General features: G+C 39.5%; 2 protein-coding genes across 2 annotated transcripts in view; both read right to left on the bottom strand.

Annotated features, from left to right (window-relative positions):
• Positions 1 to 4,403, bottom strand: part of LOC123520020 (dedicator of cytokinesis protein 7-like) — an 83,631-nt gene extending 79,228 nt beyond the window's left edge. The window contains 7 exon segments of the mRNA XM_045281832.1: positions 279 to 382; positions 385 to 541; positions 1,164 to 1,346; positions 1,691 to 1,898; positions 2,758 to 2,936; positions 4,048 to 4,147; positions 4,363 to 4,403. Coding sequence (XP_045137767.1) covers positions 279 to 382; positions 385 to 541; positions 1,164 to 1,346; positions 1,691 to 1,898; positions 2,758 to 2,936; positions 4,048 to 4,147; positions 4,363 to 4,403 — 972 coding nt within the window.
• Positions 4,404 to 11,424: 7,021 nt separating this feature from the next.
• The window catches only part of LOC123519782 (cytochrome b5 reductase 4-like), a 32,226-nt gene continuing 23,568 nt past the window's right edge, over positions 11,425 to 20,082 (bottom strand). The window contains exons 11-15 of the mRNA XM_045281288.1: positions 15,504 to 15,592; positions 13,457 to 13,659; positions 12,859 to 12,955; positions 12,268 to 12,425; positions 11,425 to 11,613 (exon numbers count right to left, since the gene is read on the bottom strand). Coding sequence (XP_045137223.1) covers positions 11,559 to 11,613; positions 12,268 to 12,425; positions 12,859 to 12,955; positions 13,457 to 13,659; positions 15,504 to 15,592 — 602 coding nt within the window. The 3' untranslated portion in view covers positions 11,425 to 11,558. The remainder of the gene's footprint in view (positions 11,614 to 12,267; positions 12,426 to 12,858; positions 12,956 to 13,456; positions 13,660 to 15,503; positions 15,593 to 20,082) is intronic.

Raw genomic sequence — 20,082 nt, 5'->3', positions numbered from 1 at the left:
AGCACAAGTACAACCCACATCCCATACATAACAACTAAGTAAACAGACACACCTGATAGGAAATGTGTAAGATGAGCATTCTTTATAACAACTAAGCAAACACACACACCTGATAAGGAATTTGTGAGGTCAGCACTCTCTATAACAACTAGGTAAAGACACACACCTGATAAGGAATTTGTGAGGTCAGCATTCTCTATAACAACTAGGTAAAGACACACACGATAGGGAATGTGTGAGGTCAGCACTTTCTATAACAATTAAGTAAAGACACACACCTGATAGGGAATGTGTGAGGTCAGCATTCTCTTCAGCGGCTCCGGGTTCATGTCGAAACAGAAATTCTCTGAGACCTTCTTCTTGTCCCTCAGGTTGTAGAGGCCATGGTGGCAAAGATGGGCTCAATCTCCAGCTCCAGACGTAGATTGATGCACTTCACCTGTATGCGGTGGGCCTGGTGAGGCAGCGGGACTTCTGGGTAGGACCGCCGCTCTATCATGTCCTCCTCATCTTGGGGTGGGTACAGCACGAAGAGGGAGTCCTGTTGTTGGGGAGGGAGAGACAGAGAGACAGAGAGGTAGGTGGGTCAGTGGTAGGTACAGGTTAGGTTTATCTGTGTACTTTTTCTAAGTTGCCTGCTTTCTGATGTCACGTGTACAGGCTTGGTTTATGTTTTTTTTTTTTTCTTCTTTCCCTAGTAGCCTGTTTCTCTCTTCTTCTCATTTATCCAATATCATTTTCCACTTTAGCAATTTTGTTTCACTTCCTCTTTTCATACTTTTCCCCTTCCTGCTCTTCATATCTTTTACTTCTTCCTTTTGTCTTATCCATCTTACTTTTTTCTTTCTATATTCTTTTCACCTCTTTCTTCATTTGTACAGGTGGAAATACATAGGGATGTTTTACACAAGGACTACCATATGGAGGCCTGATAGCTTCTTGCAGCTTCCCTTATTTTCTTATATTTTTAGCCACAAGTAATATAATGTAATGTTTTGCTTTGTTTATTCATGTGATGTCATACAGAGAAGGTTTCTAGTTCACTCTCTCCATCCCTTTCAGTCACCTATTACAGCATGCAGGGAATAGCAGCACTACTCCTAGCCCCTGCCACTGAACTATTCCCCACCGTCCCTAGACCCTTCCCTACCCTCCGTACACACCTGCCTGTTCTCCTGCCGTGCCTGCTGGTTGTTGGTGTCTACTGTGTCAAGGGGTATTCGGGTGAGCAGGGATGGCAGCAGTGGGTCAGCCACAGAGTTCCTCAAGTCAAACACTGAGCTTGCCCAGCTTCCCCGAGGGGTGTCAGAGAGGTGTGAGGAGTGGCGGCTGCCCCCTGGGTCGTGCTGCAGCAGGAAGAGAGTGGTGAGGTAAACATTTTCTAGACACTAGTGATAATTTAAGTGGATAAAAATTACTACTATGAAAAAATCTACATTGTATTCAATAAGGTAGTGTTTTCATTACTCTACTAGTAATTTAGCAAGACAAAAGGCAGAGAAAACATGAAGATTCTAACATTCATTCCCTTTATTCCAAGATTCACACATTCAACCAAGGCCTTAACCTTCATACCCAGTTCATCCCAGCATCTCCACATCTAACACCCAAAATTTAATTACTAATTTATCCCAGTACTCATCCACATACCCACCCACCCATCCCAGCCACACAGCCACACCACACCCACCCTATCACCACCACTGTGCCCTCTGTCATCTTCCAGGTCCACTTCAAACTCAGGTGGATGGGAGGCCTGGAGCTCAGCGAGGTGTTGTGCCACCAGCTGGTTGTGGGCCGGCACAGAGGTGGAGTGGTGGATGTACTGGCGGCTGATGTGGAGCCAGTCCCTCGTGTAGCAGCGCACACAGTCAGCAACGTGAGCATCATAGCCATCACTGTGTAGATATATATGCATGTATGAGGTGTGTATATGCATTATTATTATTATTACTATTATTATTATTATCATTATTATTATTATCATAATTTTTTTTTTCTTAAGAGGGGAAAGCTGGCCAAGGGCAACAAAAAACACTCAAACAAAAATACTCACTGACATGCCAGTCCCCAAACAGGGTCAAGAGAGTTAGCCAAATGAATGGGATAATTGTCTTGAAACTTCCCTCATTCCTCATTCATGGTCATTTACCAGTGTTACAGCACAGTCAGCCAAACAGAGGTCAGAATTCAAAGTAACTGATCTGTGTAGGCCTGAGACCATTCACACATCACACATCACTCACCAGGGCAGCAAGGCACAACTCCTAACCTCCTTTTCTATGTTATCCATCACCAGCCTTCACTTATGGTATGTACAATTCAAAATTGAAAAAAAAAAAAAAAAAAAATTACATTGAAATTTTTATAAATTTGAGGTTTTGCTAAGATTAAAACAAATTATCCATTAATAGTCAAACTTTTTGATACTCGAACAGCCATTTGGAACTAACTAAGTTTCAGTATTGAGTCTCCACTGTAATAATAAAATAATAATATTATAGTAATGATTAATAATAATAATAATAATAACAACAATAATAATAATAATAACATCAATCATATTATATGATAAAAACAATAATTCCCAGAAACAACAAAAATAATGACAGAGAATATACGTACATAATTGAATAAATTAATTAATTACCAACAAATAAACAAAACAAAGAACACAGACACACACAAATAAGAATAAACACAAAGACTCTTTGTGCCTGTGTGCCTCCCTTAGCCTGAGAGCAGCGCAGGACTCACCCTTCCTCCGGCACAATGGGGTGGATGGTGCGGGTCTGGCGAGGGATGAGCGAGACCTCTATGTCGTCGCTGGGGAAGTAAAGAATCTTGCTGTGTGGGTCGCGGTCTGCCTCCAACTGGTGCTGGTCCAGGAAATCCTCATAGTCAGACGGCTCCACATTCTCCTGTAGTGTGTCATTCTGTATGGTGCGGGATGGAGGGTTGACAGAGAAGTGGATTAATTCAATGTTTAGTGGATATGTCTGCAATGCTTACCGGTCTGCTGTTCTGAATGGTGTGGTGTGGAGCAAAGAAGTGTATTAATTCAGTATTTGGTGGATATGTCAGCAATGATCACTGGTCTGGAACACTAAGAAATGGATCTGAAGGAAAGGCTTGAGAGAATATGACTGGATACCTTTTTTTTTCAATTTATTTATCTCTTTCAATGTAAGAAGTGAAATCTGCCCAAGGGCAACAAAAATCATCAAACCAAAAAAATAAGGTCAACTTAGATGCCAATCCTTGAGCAGGTTATCAGACCGTTATAAAAAAAAGTTGAATGATCTATCTTTGTAATGCCTTATTCTCCCCTGGGGCCTGAGTGAAAATGAAACCACTATCTATCTATCTCTGATGCATTATTCCCTTGAGAGAAGAGTGGATAAATTTGCAGTTTCAACCAATATACCCTATCTTATTTTTCTTTTTTCCTATGTCTAATCAGCTTGGGAACCTCCTGGGAAAGCAGGGGCTTTAGGGTAGGGAAAACCAAACCTAAATTCTGTCCTGAAGTTATTATTCATTTCCCATAAGGTAAAATGGTTAATAAGGTAATAAGGTTATAAATGCTCATAGAAGTGTGATATATATTGGTTGAAACTGCAATAATACCAGAGTTACTAATCTGTCTACCTGTCAGTACCCTTCATATGTTTTGCTTCCTGGACACAAATTCAACAAAGTATATACTGGTATCTACTTTTCTGACACCTAACTCCCATCACAATGTTCAGCTATCCATATATATATATATATATATATATATATATATATATATATATATATATATATATATATATATATATATATATCTGCAAGACAAGTGGGGGAGTGGGTTGTGGCGGGGATGGCGGACAGGGTGGGACACAGGAGAGCCATGGGGAATAAGGGCGTGGCGGGCGGGAAGGACAAGCTGTAGGTGAAGGAAAGGGTGTGAAGAGCAGGATGTAGTGGAGGGCGTGGTGCAGGTGAGGGAGGAGGCGTGGAGGGCATGGGCGTGGCACCACACCTGTCGGGACAGAGGCTCACCAGACTGACAGCCGAGAGAGTAGATACGCTGGTGGATCGCGGCGGCTCCTTCCCCGTAGTGACCGAGCTGACGGTCCTCCGCACATCCGCTGCATGGTGTCTGCGGCAAACAGGGACACACCACACCGTCACCAATCATCACTAGACACACAGGGATTCATCTCACCAGGAGGAGGAAAATCACTGCCACTTCTCACTGTTATCCGCTTCATCCAGCCTTACAATGACCTGTATACGCCTCCTTCACCTCTGTATAGTGAATCTAATATGATATTTAGACCTGTAGTGTTTTATTAAGGATGGGATAATACGTACTTTGACAGCTTCTGGGCGAAGGCTCGCTGGCCCGACGCCATCTTTGTTTACACTGTCACTTGGTCACTTCACTCGCCTCGCCTCGCGTTCATAAACTATCTAACTCCCTTTTCTTTACCGCTAACAATATTCATTTCGATGCCCATTTATATAGCTAGAAAAATATCTGGATAATTAGTAAATCAATATGTAGAATAAAAACAAATTGATAGTCTACCTAAATAAAATAGAAAAATGAAATATATAAAGTTATCGCCACTTAACTAAATGAATAGATAAACAAAGTAAAAAGAAATATATAAATAACATATAATGTTCATAATAATCCATATGAAGAACTTACAATTTCTGACCCTTTTTTTTTTTTTTTTTCTAGAGGAAATAATATCTTTCCACTCCCATTTTCACATCACAAATACTCTCCGTAGTTTATTTACTTTTTATTAAACTTCACAGTAACTGGCCTTCTTAGCTCTGCTCATGTTATAGTAAAAATAATAATAATAATAAAAGATAAAAAAACATCTTTTAATATTAACATCGCCTGATTGCACACGTTCTCTTCTGTTTATTATGCTTCTGTGCTGTCTGATGTTAGAGTTTTGAAGAAGAAGGGTGGAACTGAGGAATGACTATGTAGTGAAGAGAACTAAAGCTGGAGTAAAGATTAATTAATTTGGATCGACCAGTGGTAGAGAACAGAGTAGATAATTATTCAGCCCTTGACTGTCATTTTGTAGGTGCACTTTTATCTTCATTCTGACACCTTTGTCTACTTGTTCTACTTGTTCCTTGCCTCTTGTTCCATCACTGGGCACATTCAGACTTTGATCTGGGGAAAAAAATTATAAAATGTATTGTTCTCATTGTTACCTTTCTTTTAGATGTTTATAAAGGTTTCACCCATTGCTTCTTGTGCTGTTGATTGTGTTGTCACAGTGAAGCGGTTAAGGAGATTAATAAAAGGCAGATTGGAGTTGATGATAGATTTACTTTTCATTTCCTTGTGTATTTTCCTGTCATTTACAGATTTAGTACCATGAAGATGACACTATAAGGGCAATTCTGTTATAACTTTGTGATAGTATTCACTTCCTGTTTTTATTTCCATGCCTGCAATATGTTTGGTCTTCAACCCCTGCTATACGAATAACAAGAAATAGCTACACTATCAAAATCCCATAAAGTTGAGTTTCCATCATAAAGCAGTTAAGAAAATTTTTTCAGTAGTACATATTTATTTGTAGCTGGCAAAAAAAATGATAAAATAAAATTAAACAAAATAAAAAAAAAATGAATAAATACATGAATAAATAAATAAATAAAATAATAAAAAAATGAATGACAAGATTATTCTTAATTTGAACATACAGGATTTTCTTCCTTGGCCATGACCCTCGATTCCCAAGCACCTGTTGCCTCTCACAGCAAAGGAAAGTCACTTTACACAAACAACTTTTATTTACACAAAACATCTTTTACAATAAACAGATGTATTAATATACGTCTTCACATTTTTTAACAATCATAATTCAGTATAGTTTGCACTAACAAACTCTCTCTCTCCCTCTACATATACAGCTGATTTGCTTGGAACCCTACAGCTGCCACACAAACCTAGCCTGGATGTCCTCATACAACACACGGGCTAATGAGAGATGACACATCAATCTTCTCCATGTTCTGAAAGGCTTTACAAACTCCTGAGACCGATGTACATATGTTTGGGTATTGCATAATGTAACATGAAGAGGAGATGAGAAGACAGGATACAGTAGTACAAAGTGCTGCTTAGTCAATGTAGGTATAGAAGTCTGGAAGATAAGAAGAGAAAAATATTTGCAATCAAAAGAAGTTATTAAAATTTTAAGATGCGAAATAAAAATAAAAAAGAACAGCAAGTATGGATGCAAAGGAGAGAAAAGTTTGTGATGGAACAATTGTACCCATATATACATAGAGTACAAGTGAGGCTTGGATGTGGAATGGAAGACAAAGGTTAGAGATCAAAATAGTTCAAAGCAATTCTTTGAAAAAATTTCTAAAAATGCCTAAGCTGTGCAAAAAATAAATAAATGAATAAAAATAATAACTAAAACTAACTAAATAAATAAATAATATTGGAAGCAAATGATGTGAAAGATCTTCCATTTCTAACATTTATACTCCCATGCAGTAAGGAAATCTGCTTTCTGCAGATTTCTTGCTGAGTTAACTCTGAACACAAAGCCTGAGTTCAAGCTGTAGGTAATAACAAAACTTAATAGACTTAACAATATATTTTTGAGAGTAGCAACTAAACTCTGAGTATTTATTAGCAAGATACTGAAGTTTTAATATTCACCTTTAGTGTGTATTTACCTATTTGTGTATTACAGGGCCCGAGCTAAGCTCTCTGTGACCTGTCTCCTTGTCCATTCCTGTCATATCTCTCTTTCATCTGATTGACACACACCGCGTCAACGACATCACTGCTCAGTTTATTCCACTTATCAATGCTACGATGCGGGAAACTGTATTTTCTCACGTCATTTAGACAGATGTCCCTTATTAGCTTTTTTCCATGTCCTCGGAGTGTGTGTGTGTGTGTGTGTGTGTGTGTGTGTGTGTGTGTGTGTGTGTGTGTGTGTGTGTGTGTGTGTGTGTGTGTGTGTGTGTGTGTGTTTCACTGTTTGATTTGCTGCAGTCTCTGACGAGACAGCCAGACGTTACCCTACGGAACAAGCTCAGAGCTCATTATTTCCGATCTTCGGATAGGCCTGAGACCAGGCACACACCACACACCGGGACAACAAGGTCACAACTCCTCGATTTACATCCTGTACCTACTCACTGCTAGGTGAACAGGGGCTACATGTGAAAGGAGACACACCCAAATATCTTCACCCGGCCGGAGAATTGAACCCCAGTCCTCTGGCTTGTGAAGTCAGCGCTCTAACCACTGAGCTACCGGGTGTGTGTGTGTGTGTGTGTGTGTGTGTGTGTGTGTGTGTGTGTGTGTGTGTGTGTGTGTGTGTGTGTGTGTAAAGGCTATTTGATTTAGTTCTCTCCTTGCTACTGAAAGCCTCAGTGCAACTCATGGCTACCACTGAGATGATGACTGGTAAATCTACCAACTTTACTGGGTCCAGCAAAAATAGCTCTATACTCCCAGAGCCAACGGGAAAAAATTGCAAAGCAATAACTATTCAGACTACTTTCCCTAAGTATGACAAGATTATGTCTAGAAAATGCATAGCTACACTGTCTTTATTATCTATGGCAATATTTTTCAGTCTTGGTGGTAATATAGTGGCCACAGAGTTGAGGCTGGCACCCACAGGGCTGAGTGTGCCTTAGGAGTCAGGAAAGAGCTTAGACCATGAGTTGGCAAGAAATTTCTCTACATAACAGCTGGCATGAGCTGAACCTTCTATGTGTGAACCACATATAAGTATGAGTCTTGAACTTTAAATACTGTAATAATTCAACTAGCAATGCTGTTGGATTTTGTTGCAGTTCTTCAGCACCAGAAGGTACAAGCCTTAATGATAGAAACCAACTCAGTTATAATGACACAATGTTCAGTTATAGGACATTTCAACTTTGATACCATTCTTTCCAGAAATATTCAAATGTGAGAGTTCCAAATTGATATGTATGGGTAGACAGTGGATGGAGAATAAAATATCACCACATTCCTGCATGTTCAGATCATTAGAGTAAGTTTAACAACAGACAGATAGCACTGATTTTCATTATTTCCAGATATAAAACATTTTGTATCCCTGATAATATGTTGAATAATTTACAACATTGCAATGGCTGAGTCTTTTGTAAAATAAAATCTAAGTTGAAAGATAAGCTATGGTACCATGTTCAATTACTTTTCACTGCCTATACATCACCAGAAATGTGCCACAGATCAGTGTGTACCAGAAAAGTATTGAGTAGACAGTCACTTTTCACAGACTCTTCCTGTTCTCATATTGTTAAGTTGTTCTTGTAAGACCAAACAGCTGCTTTAGACAATAAACAAATTACTTGGATAACAACACAGAATTCTAATAACTGACCCACAACTTACCATTCCTATGAGTTAATAATCACAATTCAAACACCTGCCACTGCATCCACTTCCAAGTCATTCCCACAAACAACACATAGCATGGAATTTTCAAGTAGTACTGTTTTATAATTATAATAGGAACACATCTTATTATCTAAATCATATTCAATGATAAAAATACATAATTAATGATTTATCAACTAAAACCTACTTCATTCTTTTACCTGACCTTTGTATGACTCATGTTACCAGCCGGGGAACTGGAGAAGGAGTACATGACCTTTAAGACTTAGTCATGATGGCATCATCCATCAGTATTAGTGTAGACACTGGCAAAAACTTTGGTTCAGTGTGTGTGTGTATTTACCTAGTTGTATTGTACAGGGTTCAAGCGGGGCTCATAATGTTCTGTCTCCATATCTCCATTCATCTAGTTTTTCTTTAAAGTTATACACACTATGTATTTACCTATTTGTATTTACCTATTTGTGTATTACAGGGCCCGAGCTAAGCTCTCTGTGTCCTGTCTCCTTATCCATTTCTGTCATATCTCTCTTTCATCTGATTGACACACACCGCGTCAATGACATCACTGCTCAGTTTATTCCACTTATCAATGCTACGATGCGGGAAACTGTATTTTCTCACGTCATTTAGACAGATGTCTTTTATTAGCTTTTTTCCATGTCCTCGGAGCTGATTACTTGTGGTCACCTTTATCAACTCTCTGTCCACGTTGTCAATCTTGTTCACCAATTTATACATAGTTATCATGTCTCCTCTTGTTCTTCTCTCTTCTAATGTGGTCAGCCCCAGCTTCCTCAGTCTTTCCTCATAGTCTAACTCCCTGAGTCCTGGTACCATCCTTGTTGCCAGCCTCTGTACCCTTTCTACCTTCTTCACATTTTTCTTCATATGCGGTGACCAGACACAAGCTGCATATTCTAACTGGGGTCTTATTAAGGTACATAATATCTTCTTCATCATTCCTTCATCTAGGTAGTGGAATGCAAGGCCAATATTTTGAAGCATGTTATATGTTTTCCAAAAAATCTTGTTAATGTGTTTCTCCGGTGACAAAGTGTTTTGCACGGTTACTCCTAAGTCTTTCTCCTCATTGGTCTCTTTAATTTTCTCATCACCCAGCCTGTAATCCCAGTTTGGTCTGTATCTACTTCTTCCCATTTTCATAACATGGGTCTTGTCTATATTAAATTCCATCTGCCACTCCTTACTCCACTCATATATTTTATCAAGATCTTCCTGTAACTTGTTACAATCTTCCACATTCTTTACTCTCCTCATAATTTTAGTATCGTCCGCAAACATGTTCATGTAACTGTCAATTCCTACTGGCATATCATTAACATAAATCAAAAACATGATGGGACCAAGCACTGACCCTTGTGGAACTCCACTGGTTACCTTCTTCCACTCGGACTTCCTTCCTCTCACCACTGTTCTCATTTCTCTTCCCATTAAGTAATTTTCCATCCATTTTGCTAGTTTATCATTTACTCCTCCAATCTTCTTTAGTTTCCACATCAGTCTATTGTGTGGTACTTTATCAAAGGCCTTTCTCAAGTCCAGGTAGATAGCATCCACCCATCCCTCTCTATGTTGTAGTATGTCAGTCACTCTTGAATAAAAACATAATAAATTGGATACACACGATCTTCCTTTTCTGAAACCAAACTGCCTTTCACTCAGAATGTTTTCACTTTCTAGATACTCACTCCACTTAGCTTTAATTACTTCTTCACATACCTTGCACAATATACTAGTCAACGATACTGGTCTATAATTTAGCGGTTCCATTCTACTACCATTCTTATATATAGGCACAATGTCAGCTCTTTTCCACTCTTTCGGGACTAATCCTGTTCGTATGGAGGTTTCCACAATATCAAATACGGGTTCAACAATTGATCCTTACATTCATTTAGCAACCTCCCAGATATGCCATCAGGCCCCATTGATTTATTAATATCCAGATTGCTTATAATTTTCCTTACATCTTCCTTAGTAACCATGATGTCCTGCATTTGCTTTATTTCCGTAGGCCTTCCTCCCATAAAATGCTCCTCCTTTGTAAACACTTTGCAAAAGTTGTCGTTCAAAATTTCAGCTATATCTCCAGCATCCTCATATACTTCTTCCCATTTTTACCTTTTCTATTGCCTCCCTTATATTTAGTTTTCCATTTATGAATTTGTAAAACATTTTGGGTCACTATCACAGTTTTCCACCACCCTCTGTTCATATTCCTTCTGTGCTGTTCTCCTTACTTCAACATATCTATTCCTTGCTGTTTTGTAAACTTCTCTTGATAATACATCACTGTTTTTCTTAAGTTTCTTCCATGCCTTTTCTTTGTTCTTTTTTGCTTCTTCACAATTTCTATTAAACCACTGTTTATTATTTAAAGTCCTCTTTCTGTAATATGGCACAAACTTTTTCACAGCAGAGTTATACAAATCCATAAATTTATCGTATTTCAATTGCATATCCCTTTCCTGGTATACCACGGACCAGTCAATTTCATTAAAGAACTCCCTTATATGGTTATAATTTGCCCTAATATAATTTAATTTTTCCTCCCTGCGTTCCACAATCTTATTCGTGCTTAATTTCGTATCCAGCTCAAAGCTTAGGACATCATGATCGCTTCTCCCCAAGGGACATTTATGTTCAATTTCCTCTTTTAGAGAGATGCCCCTGGTAAATACCAAATCCAACCTTGCTGCAACATCTTGTCCCCTGCACCTTGTTGGTGATCTCACCCACTGTGTCATCAAGTTATTTGTTGCTACCTTTAACAATTCCTCTGCCCACTCACCACCGTTCACCACTTCGTAGTCTTCCCACACTATTTCTTTACAATTAAAGTCTCCGACTATCATCACTATCCTTTCTGATGAGTTTTTGCTTCATTCTGTCTAGAGTATTTCTCATCACCATTTGGTACTGTTCATATTCCCAAGCACTGGTTCTGGGTGGTATGTATACTGTTATGTGTGTGTGTGTGTGTGTTTGTGTGTATGTGTGTGTGTGTGTGTGTGTGTGTGTGTGTGTGTGTGTGTGTGTGTGTGTGTGTGTGTGTGCCAAACCACACAGGAGGAGCAGATGCAGTGCCACCTGCTTATCCTCATCCCAAGAAGGCATGACAGGCATCACTGCTGTAGCCAAGGTCACCAAGGAGACTGAAAACAAACAAATTTTCCACTATTACCTCTGCCAGACTAGACCAAAATGTATTCCAAACATAGTAAACAAGCCACAGTGATTGACATATTAATAGTTTTCTATACATGTACTCTACAAGCAGCCTGTGTTTATCTACAACAGCCACCATCATGAAAAATTGATCTGCAGTTAAGGAAATGGCAACATTACACTAATAATTCTAAACCTAATGTTCAGCTATCTCTCTTTAAACTAATACATGAAGAGTTTTCCACCTAATTTCAATTTCTCATCAATATGCAGGACAAAATCAGACAGCTGGATATTTTTTTTTCTTTTTCTGAAGATTATATCAAAGGGGAATAGTTTTCTTTCCAATATTGAAAGTCCAAGTGTTGTTTCATGTCTCTAGTCATGAGTTCATTAAGCCTCTGATATACCATCTTCTCTCATGCTGACCTACTGACCTATATAGAGGAGTTAAGAAACTATGTGGACTAATTCACAGCTAGTCATGAATAGCAAATATAAACACACTCAAAAAGAGATATTGAGATTCCAAACACAGGAGCTACTACTAATCAAAGATGGTACAGGCAGAGATTGTCCAGCAGTGTGTGAGTAGTATCAATGTGCTCTGTGCCACTTTCACTCTCTATACACATGCTCACCTGATGCCTAATTTGGTGAATTCTGTTGGGCCACATAGACACATGTAGGTTGTCTGTTGTTGGCTGCTCTCTGGCAATAATTTTTCAAGCAAGCTTTTGTCTATCCTGCCCCTCAAGCCAGTCCAGGAGGAGCTCCCCTCAGACAACACATGGCTCACCTGCAAAGGAAAAGTGTTAAGTATTTAAGTTTTTGTGATGTTTCGTTTCTTAGATAACTTTGAATCTGGTGGTGAAAATCAGTATAAGGGGGTGATTTCAATGAACACTATCTTTCTTTCCTTATACTAACACTAGCCACTTTCCACTGCCATGAGAAATGTGTTCTATATAGTAGATGTTTTATACCAATATTAATTGTATGTTATTCACTGCTTCCCTATATAACAGTTTTGGAATGTGTCAGTTTCCAACAAGGGCTGTCACTGTAATGAATGGTAGTATGTTCCAACATTTTCTTGAAGTGATACTTGTTTTTACTTGTTGATTGATAATCAATGTGAATGTTTTCAAATTCACATGCAAAGAGGAATTCTGTAGCTGAATCTGCCAACACACACACAAACATTCAAACCTTTCCCTCCAATACATTACCTTTAACAGACTACTGCTCTCTTCCATCAGGCTTTCAAACTCTTGCTTCCAAGGGATATCATTTTCTGTTCTATTGAAAAGGATAAGGTGAACATTCCTGGAAATACAATCAAATCAATATCATTAAAAGCAGCCAAGTGATTGTAATAAGCCTGAAAGTACAATAATGACATGAAAAAATTATTATATGAAGTAGGAAGCCTGAAGATCAAGTTGAGGTATCTATCACATCAATAAATACTGTCAGCCTGTGTCTTTGTCCTACATGTAGTATGAAGCATTCATCTAACATCTGGTTACTTCCTATGCAATAAGGACCAGTATCTAAGAAAAGTAAAATGTAGAAATCACTCTGGAGAGAGAGAGAGAGAGAGAGAGAGAGAGAGAGAGAGAGAGAGAGAGAGAGAGAGAGAGAGAGAGAGAGAGAGAGAGAGAAGGCTAGTTTCATCTTGATTTTTACAATTCCTTATGAACTGCCATAAAATTCTCTCACTACACTTCATCAAAATTTTTACCTGAATTCTTACATCTTATTCACTGCCTTGAAATTTTCACCTGAAACTCAACCAAACCTTCATAAGAGAAGTGCTGAACTCACTTTTTATTCCTGAGGACAGGCAGCATCAGTTTAACCATGGGAGTGAGACCTGTGCCCGCTGCCAGGAGGACTAGATGGGAGGCGGTGGTGGTGGCAGCCATCAGCTGGTCGTGAGAGAAGGTTCCCTGTGGAAGACTCACTTCTATGGTGGAGCTTACAGGCAGTGCATCCAGAATAGGGGTCAAGGCTCCATCACTGTACACCTGTCAGGTACAAGGGAAAATGTTTGTAATTTAGCTTCATTGTATCATTAAACAACACAACACATGTATAAATTTGTAAAAGTACATGCATTACCAATAACTCAAAATTTCAAATATACATAGCCACTTAGGGGGGGGTGAGAGAGAGAGAGAGAGAGAGAGAGAGAGAGAGAGAGAGAGAGAGAGAGAGAGAGAGAGAGAGAGAGAGGATTTTTCAATTAGAGTTACAGTAAAGAAGTTTTTAGACTATCACACAAAACAAATTATCATAGTGTATCATTCTGTCCTCTTTCTTTAACTCTGCCTGGGCTGGCCAGGACCACAAACATGTTGAGACACTCCTTTCCTGCATAGAAGTGGTAACAATTCCTTAAAGCTGACAAGATTATGTTCACTTTAATCCTTGTATTGCTACTCCTATCAAAATCAATACTAATGCTGCCACTACAGGTGCTATGATAACAATTACTGTAACTATCTCTACCATAACCACACCAACACCATAACTACAACACTACTTCAACACTAATACTACTACTACTACTACTACTACTACTACTACTACTACTACCACCACCACCACCACCACCATTAAAATTATGTACTACTATTACTACTACTACTATTTACACTATCATTACTACAACAATGTACTTGCGTTACCACTACCACTACTAAAACATACTACTATATATTACCACCACAACCACTAGCAGTAATGTACAACTACTACCTTTAAACATACCTGCTTCTGCACATGCAAAATTAATAGTATGATAGAATAAAACAAACAAACTATAAAGAGTACCTTTGAACAAAAATCAGTCCTCCAATCACACCCTACAATCCCTTATTGATTCTTTCTTAATCAAAATATTTGTTGCTCTTAGCTTTTGCCTTTGCTCTTTGTTTACTGTTTGCATAGAGTTAATTTCTATGCATTTTTTTTTTTTTTATGTAGGGAAGAGGGCCAGCCAAGGGCAAAAAAAAGAAAGTTAAAAAGACCCACTTGAGTGCTGGCTCTCTAAAAAGTGTAGAAAGTGCCAAATCCATCAGCCAGAATTAGGGGAGCAAATGCCTCGATACCTCCCTCTTAAAAGAAGACAAGTTGTAGGAATTTGGAAATATAGATGCAGGGAGGGAGTTCCAGAGTTTACCAGTGAAAGGAATGAATGATTGAGAGTACTGGTTAACTCTTGCATTAGAGAGTTGGACAGAATAGGGATGAGAGGAAAAAGAAAGCCTTGTGCAGCGAGGCCACAGGAGAAGGGGAGGCATGCAGTTAGCAAGATCAGTAGAACAGTTACCATGAAAATAGCAATAAAAGATAGAAAGGGATGCAACATTTCGGCAGTGAGGAAGAGACTGAAGACAGTTAGTGAGAGGAGGGGAGTTGATGAGACGAAGAGCTTTCGATTCCACCCTATCAAGCAAAGCTGTGTGACTGGAACCCCCCCAAACATGCAAAGAGTACTCCATACAGGGACAGATAAGGCCCTTATACAGAGTAAGCAGTTGGAGGGGCGAGAAAAACTGTCGGAGACGCCTCAGAACACCTAACTTCATAGAAGCTGCATTCTATTCCAATATGCATTTTAGAAGGATTGCAGAAAATTTTTTAATAATATGTATGTAGCAGGTAATTCCATACAAGTGGCCAGCACAATTCCATCACAGTATTCTGTAACTTCTTGTTTTCCCTCAGGTCCAAGGGAAGCTTTGGCTTATTGTACATGGCTTTTCTTTTAGCTTTGTAACACACTAAAGTGTAAAATATTAATAAAAACCACTCTCTCAATTACACTGAGGAAATTAAGAACAAGAGAGGGAGTGAGGGAACCTGCCTTGATGAAGAGGTGGATGTGACGACCTGGCTCTTCTTGGTTGGTAAGAGACAGAGATGAGGCCACAGGAGTGTAAGGCTTCACAATCTCTGAGGAAGAAGGAAAAACAAGTGAACAAATACAAAATACCATAGAAAACTCTTCTTACTTATCATGATCTCAATAATGAGTCACTGGAGCAAATGTGAGCCTCTGCTCACAACAGTATTGTCATCAGCCTAAATGGTGTTTGAAGGAGGTAAAAATCTATGTGGCATAAAAGGTGACATGAACAAAATCCTCAGGGTCACTAATCAGGAAAGGACACAAAATAGTAATGATAAAGTAAGATTCAAGAAAGGTATAGGAAGAAATTTATTCATAAACAAACTGACAGATGAATTGAATAGACTCAGTAATCAGGTTGTGAGCGTTGAGTTGGTCAAGGGCTTTAATAGAAGATTACAGACTAGAAAGACAGCCAGATACAGAAAGGTATGTTTTATACACTGACTTCCATGTGTTGCCTCCCAAGTCATTTATGTTCATATAAATTTATAAAGTCTACAAATGACAATGTATTTTCCTTGTTAATACATATACATGACCAAGACACAAGGAGTGTGCATGCATGCATGCACACACACACACACACACACACACACACACACACACACACACACACACACACACACACACACACACACACAGACACACACACACACACACACACACCGCATAGTGTAGTGGTTAGCACACTCGGCTCACAACCGAGAGGGTCCGGGTTCGTATCCCAGAAAGCAGCGAGGCAAATAGGCAAGCCTCTTAATGTGTGGCCCCTGTTCACCTAGCAATAAATAAGTATGGGATGTAACTCGAGGGGTTGTGGCCTCGCTTTCCCGGTGTGTGGGGTGTGTTGTGGTCTAAGTCCTACCCGAAGATCGGTCTATGAGCTCTGAGCTCGCTCTGTAATGGGAAAAGCTGGCTGGGTGACCAGCAGACGACCATGGTGGTGAATTACACACCATGTAGTGTAGTGGTTAGCATATTCCGCTCATAACCGAGAAGACTCTGGTTTGAGTCACAGGTGCAGTGAGACAAATGGGCGAGCTTTTTAATGTGTAGCCCTTAGCAGCAAGCAGGTACAGGGTGTAATTTGAGGGGTTGTGGCCTCGCTTTCCCAGTGCATGGTGTGTGGCGTGGTCTCAGTCCTACCCAATGATTAGTCTATGAGCTCTGAGCTCGCTCCATAATGGGGATGGCTGGCTGAGTAACCAGTAGGTGACCATGGATATACACACACACACACACACACACACACACACACACACACACACACACACACACACACACCGCATAGTGGGGGTTAAACATTTAAGCAGCTTAATTTAAGATTAAGTCATTATAATGTACACTAATGTATGTATGTAAGTAACTTTATAATGTTGATGATCTTAAATTTATGAAGGGAGGGAGAGTGGAGCGGGAAATACGCTAGCTGGCAACCTATGGAATGTAAACAAAGGACGCATCATTGTACCGCATACAAAACTTATGTACCACATTTCCACAAGGCTTTCCATTTTATCCATTGCATTTTATCCATTGCAGAGTCACGAATTCAGGTGGTTCTTTTAGCTTGCAAGGAAGATATGATCTCACCAGCCTTCTTAATAGAGTCTGCTGACTTGAAAATGGTAGACAGTAGATACAGTCAAGTCATGGTGGGAAGCAATGCTATTAGTTTTTGGGTGATGGCTTCCCGCCTCACCAAAGTGCACTCCACATACTCAATCTAGAAAAGGCAGCAACTTACTGACCTGCCTACTATCAACATTAAGGTTATTTTTAAATAAGTATAGTTCTCTATCTTCATTTTATTACTCCCAGCAAAGTCTAAAAACACTAGTTCAAGGGGTACTGTGAACTTTCCATTGAAGCTAGTTGTGATCTCGCTGAACGTTTCCCTTTGTGTCTCACAAACCAAGAAGATAGTCACAGCCTGCCCTCTAAAGACAAGTGGAATGGTCTCAGTGATTATGTAGTCAGGGCTGAGTCAATAGGGAGCTTTAAAAGAAGGTTAGATAAGTTCATGGATGGGGAAGGTAGATGGAATTAGGTAGCTTAAACACACAGGGACTGCCTCGTATAGGCCTGGCGGCCTCTTGCAGCTTTTCCCTTTTCTTATATCTTATGTCTTTACTCTCCTTCACACAAAACTACTAGCACTTACTAAACACACACCCTTCATTTATAATAATAAAAAAAAAAAAGACGACTCCAAATTCAGCCTCAGAGTCCCCTTCTGGGGAGGAGACCAGAAATGTCCCAAGATCAGACTGTTCTCTTGGTAGTGACCCAAACTGTCTTGACAACTTTTTCTTCATTAACTTTTGAAACATTTGTGGTCTTAGATCTGATTTTCAATCTGCAGAACACCACCTCTCCTCTACTAAACCTCATCTACTTTTCTAACCAAAACACAACTGTCTGAGGCAACTGACAGCAGCCCATTCTCTTTTCCCTCCTACTTTTTCCTCATTTTCAGTCCAAAGCTGGATGTTGCATCTATGTGCACAACAACTTAACTTGCTCTCATGCCCACGTTCTTGAATCTTCAGCGTTTTCCACCATTTGGCTTCGACTCAATAGTTACTCTCTAACTGAACTTATCTGTGCTGTCTATCTCTCCCTAACTCCTCTGACTATAGTAAATTCTTTGATTATTCAACTTCCAAAGTGGAGCACATTCTGTCCCTCTTTCCTTTCGCAGAGATCTCCATCCTTGGAGATTTCAATGTTCACTACCACCTCTGGCTTTCCTCTCCCTTCACTGACCGTCCTGGTGAACTAGCCTTCAACTTTGCTATCCTCCATGATCTAGACTATCCTAAAGCAAACTGGTGCAACATCCTACTCATATTTCTGACCATCTTGTAGATATGCCCAACATTCTTGATCTTTCCCTTACCTCTAATCCTCCAGCTTATGCTGTTACCCTACCTTCTCCGTTGGGCTCCTCCAGTCCCAATCTCATTTCTGTATCTTGTCCTACTTTTCTAATTCCTCCTCAGGATTCCTCAATGTGGAGGTGCCCCTGGCATTTTGCCTCTGCCAGTTGGGTTGACCTGAGGAGGTATTATGTTGTCGATTTCCCTGGAATGATTACTATTTCCATGTCATAGACACTTCCCTGTATGCTGAACGCATAACAGAGGTAATAGTATCTGCATGGAGGCATACATTCCTCATTCTTTTTCTCAACCTAAACCTTCTAAACCATGGTTTAACACAGCCTGTTCTTGTGCTATACATGATAGAGAGGTTGCCTACAAAAGGTACTTGAGCCTTCCATCTCCTGAATCTCATGCACTTTATATTTCTGACCGGAATCATGCCAAGTCTGGGCCGCCGTGGTACAGTGGAACCATGCGCGCTTTGGGATCTGAGGGGTCTCCAAGCGCACGGTTCGAATTCTTTCCACGGTCTGAATGCAGGTTGGGCTTCCTCACTTGGGGCAACTGTTTTGTAGGGGGTGGGGTTTGAGATAGGAGGTACCCTAAAAAGTATCCCCTTTAGCCCAGAAATTCCCGTGAAAAGCCCACATGGTATATAAAAAAAAAAAAAAAAAAAAAAAAGTGTTCTTCAACTTGCCAAACACTCCTTTACAAATAAAAAATGTAAAAATCTTTCAAACTCAAACTCCCCTCATAACTTCTGGCATCTGCCCAAAAAACATCTCCAATAACTTTACTTCTTCATCTTTCCCTCCTCTATTTCATCCTGATGGCACCACTGCCACCATCTCATCTGTCTCTAAAGCTAAACTCTTCTCTCAAACCTTTGCTAAAAACTACCATGGATGATTCTGGGCTTGTCCCTCGCTCTCCTCCTCCCTCTGACTATTTCATGTCTTCAATCAAAATTCTTTGTAATGATGTTTTCCATACCCTCTCTGGCCTAAACCCTCAGATGGCTTATGGACATGATGGGGTCCCTCCTATTATTCTCAAAAACTATACTTCCATGCTTGCATCTTGCCTGGCCAAACTCTTTCAACTACAGTAATACTATGCTCAATGAACAGGATAGGGGATGTCAAAGCTGTTCGTAGAACAAAAATTCGTTAAGCGGATGTAATTTTCCCACAGGAAATAATGGAAATAGGGGGGATGCATTCTGGGCTGGTCCCCAACATACCACATGGGTTAAAAAGAAAAGATAATATATATATATATATATATATATATATATATATATATATATATATATATATATATATATATATATATCGTTATAGCATATTGGGCCACCGGTTTATCACTACTTTTATGATGTCATATGAGTCATTGGAAGTTAGAGGAGCTACGTACAAATTCTCTCACATTCTCGCATTTATGTTCACAAAACAACATTTCTATTAGCTTTTTACCAACCACCAAATTGCTGGGAACACCACCTCTGGTAGTCTTATATATGCATTTATGTTCACAAACAACATTTCTATTAGCTTTTTACAAACCTTGCCCCAAGAAAGGATTGTTTTGTAATGCATAAAGTGAAATCTTACATGGAATACCAAAAAAATAAAGCAGAGATG

Source organism: Portunus trituberculatus, chromosome 46, assembly GCF_017591435.1.
Source record: "Portunus trituberculatus isolate SZX2019 chromosome 46, ASM1759143v1, whole genome shotgun sequence".
NCBI classification, from domain to species: domain Eukaryota; kingdom Metazoa; phylum Arthropoda; class Malacostraca; order Decapoda; family Portunidae; genus Portunus; species Portunus trituberculatus.
The sequence above is the reverse complement of the archived record's forward strand: the minus strand, read 5'-3'. Positions and strand labels throughout refer to the sequence as shown.